This window comes from Eimeria tenella, genomic scaffold, assembly GCF_000499545.2.
Source record: "Eimeria tenella Houghton genomic scaffold, Eth_scaff2259, whole genome shotgun sequence".
NCBI classification, from domain to species: Eukaryota; Apicomplexa; class Conoidasida; order Eucoccidiorida; family Eimeriidae; genus Eimeria; species Eimeria tenella.
Genome location: NW_013542115.1, coordinates 934 through 1236, shown reverse-complemented (window position 1 = coordinate 1236; position 303 = coordinate 934). Strand labels below are relative to the sequence as shown.

The 303-nt window shown below is 64.4% G+C and overlaps 1 protein-coding gene across 1 annotated transcript in view; it reads left to right on the top strand.

Annotated features, from left to right (window-relative positions):
* Positions 1-303, top strand: part of ETH_00040190 (uncharacterized protein) — a gene marked incomplete at both ends in the record, with an annotated part of 1507 nt that overhangs the window by 344 nt on the left and 860 nt on the right. Inside the window, one exon of the mRNA XM_013374747.1 lies at positions 3-106. Coding sequence (XP_013230201.1) covers positions 3-106 — 104 coding nt within the window. The remainder of the gene's footprint in view (positions 1-2; positions 107-303) is intronic.

The window sequence follows — 303 nt, the reverse complement described above, 5'->3', positions numbered from 1 at the left end:
GGTGGCGGAGGCGGAAGCAGCAGCAGCAGCAGCAGCAGCAGCAGCAGCAGCAGAAGAGGAGGAGGAGGAGGAAGCCCCAATCCCGGGCCGTAGACGCAGGAAAAGAGTAAGGTTGACTCAGGATACGGGCAACTAGGTGGGGGTGGGTTTTTCTCTCCAAACCCTAAACCCTAAACCCTAGGCCCTAGCCCTGAGCTGAAGACGCCAGGTCGCGTAGCCGCGAGCCGCTGCCCTAAACCCTAAACCCTAAACCCTAGTCCGCGCGCAGGCGAGTCGCCCCGGGCGCGGTGCGTGCCCCGCCGC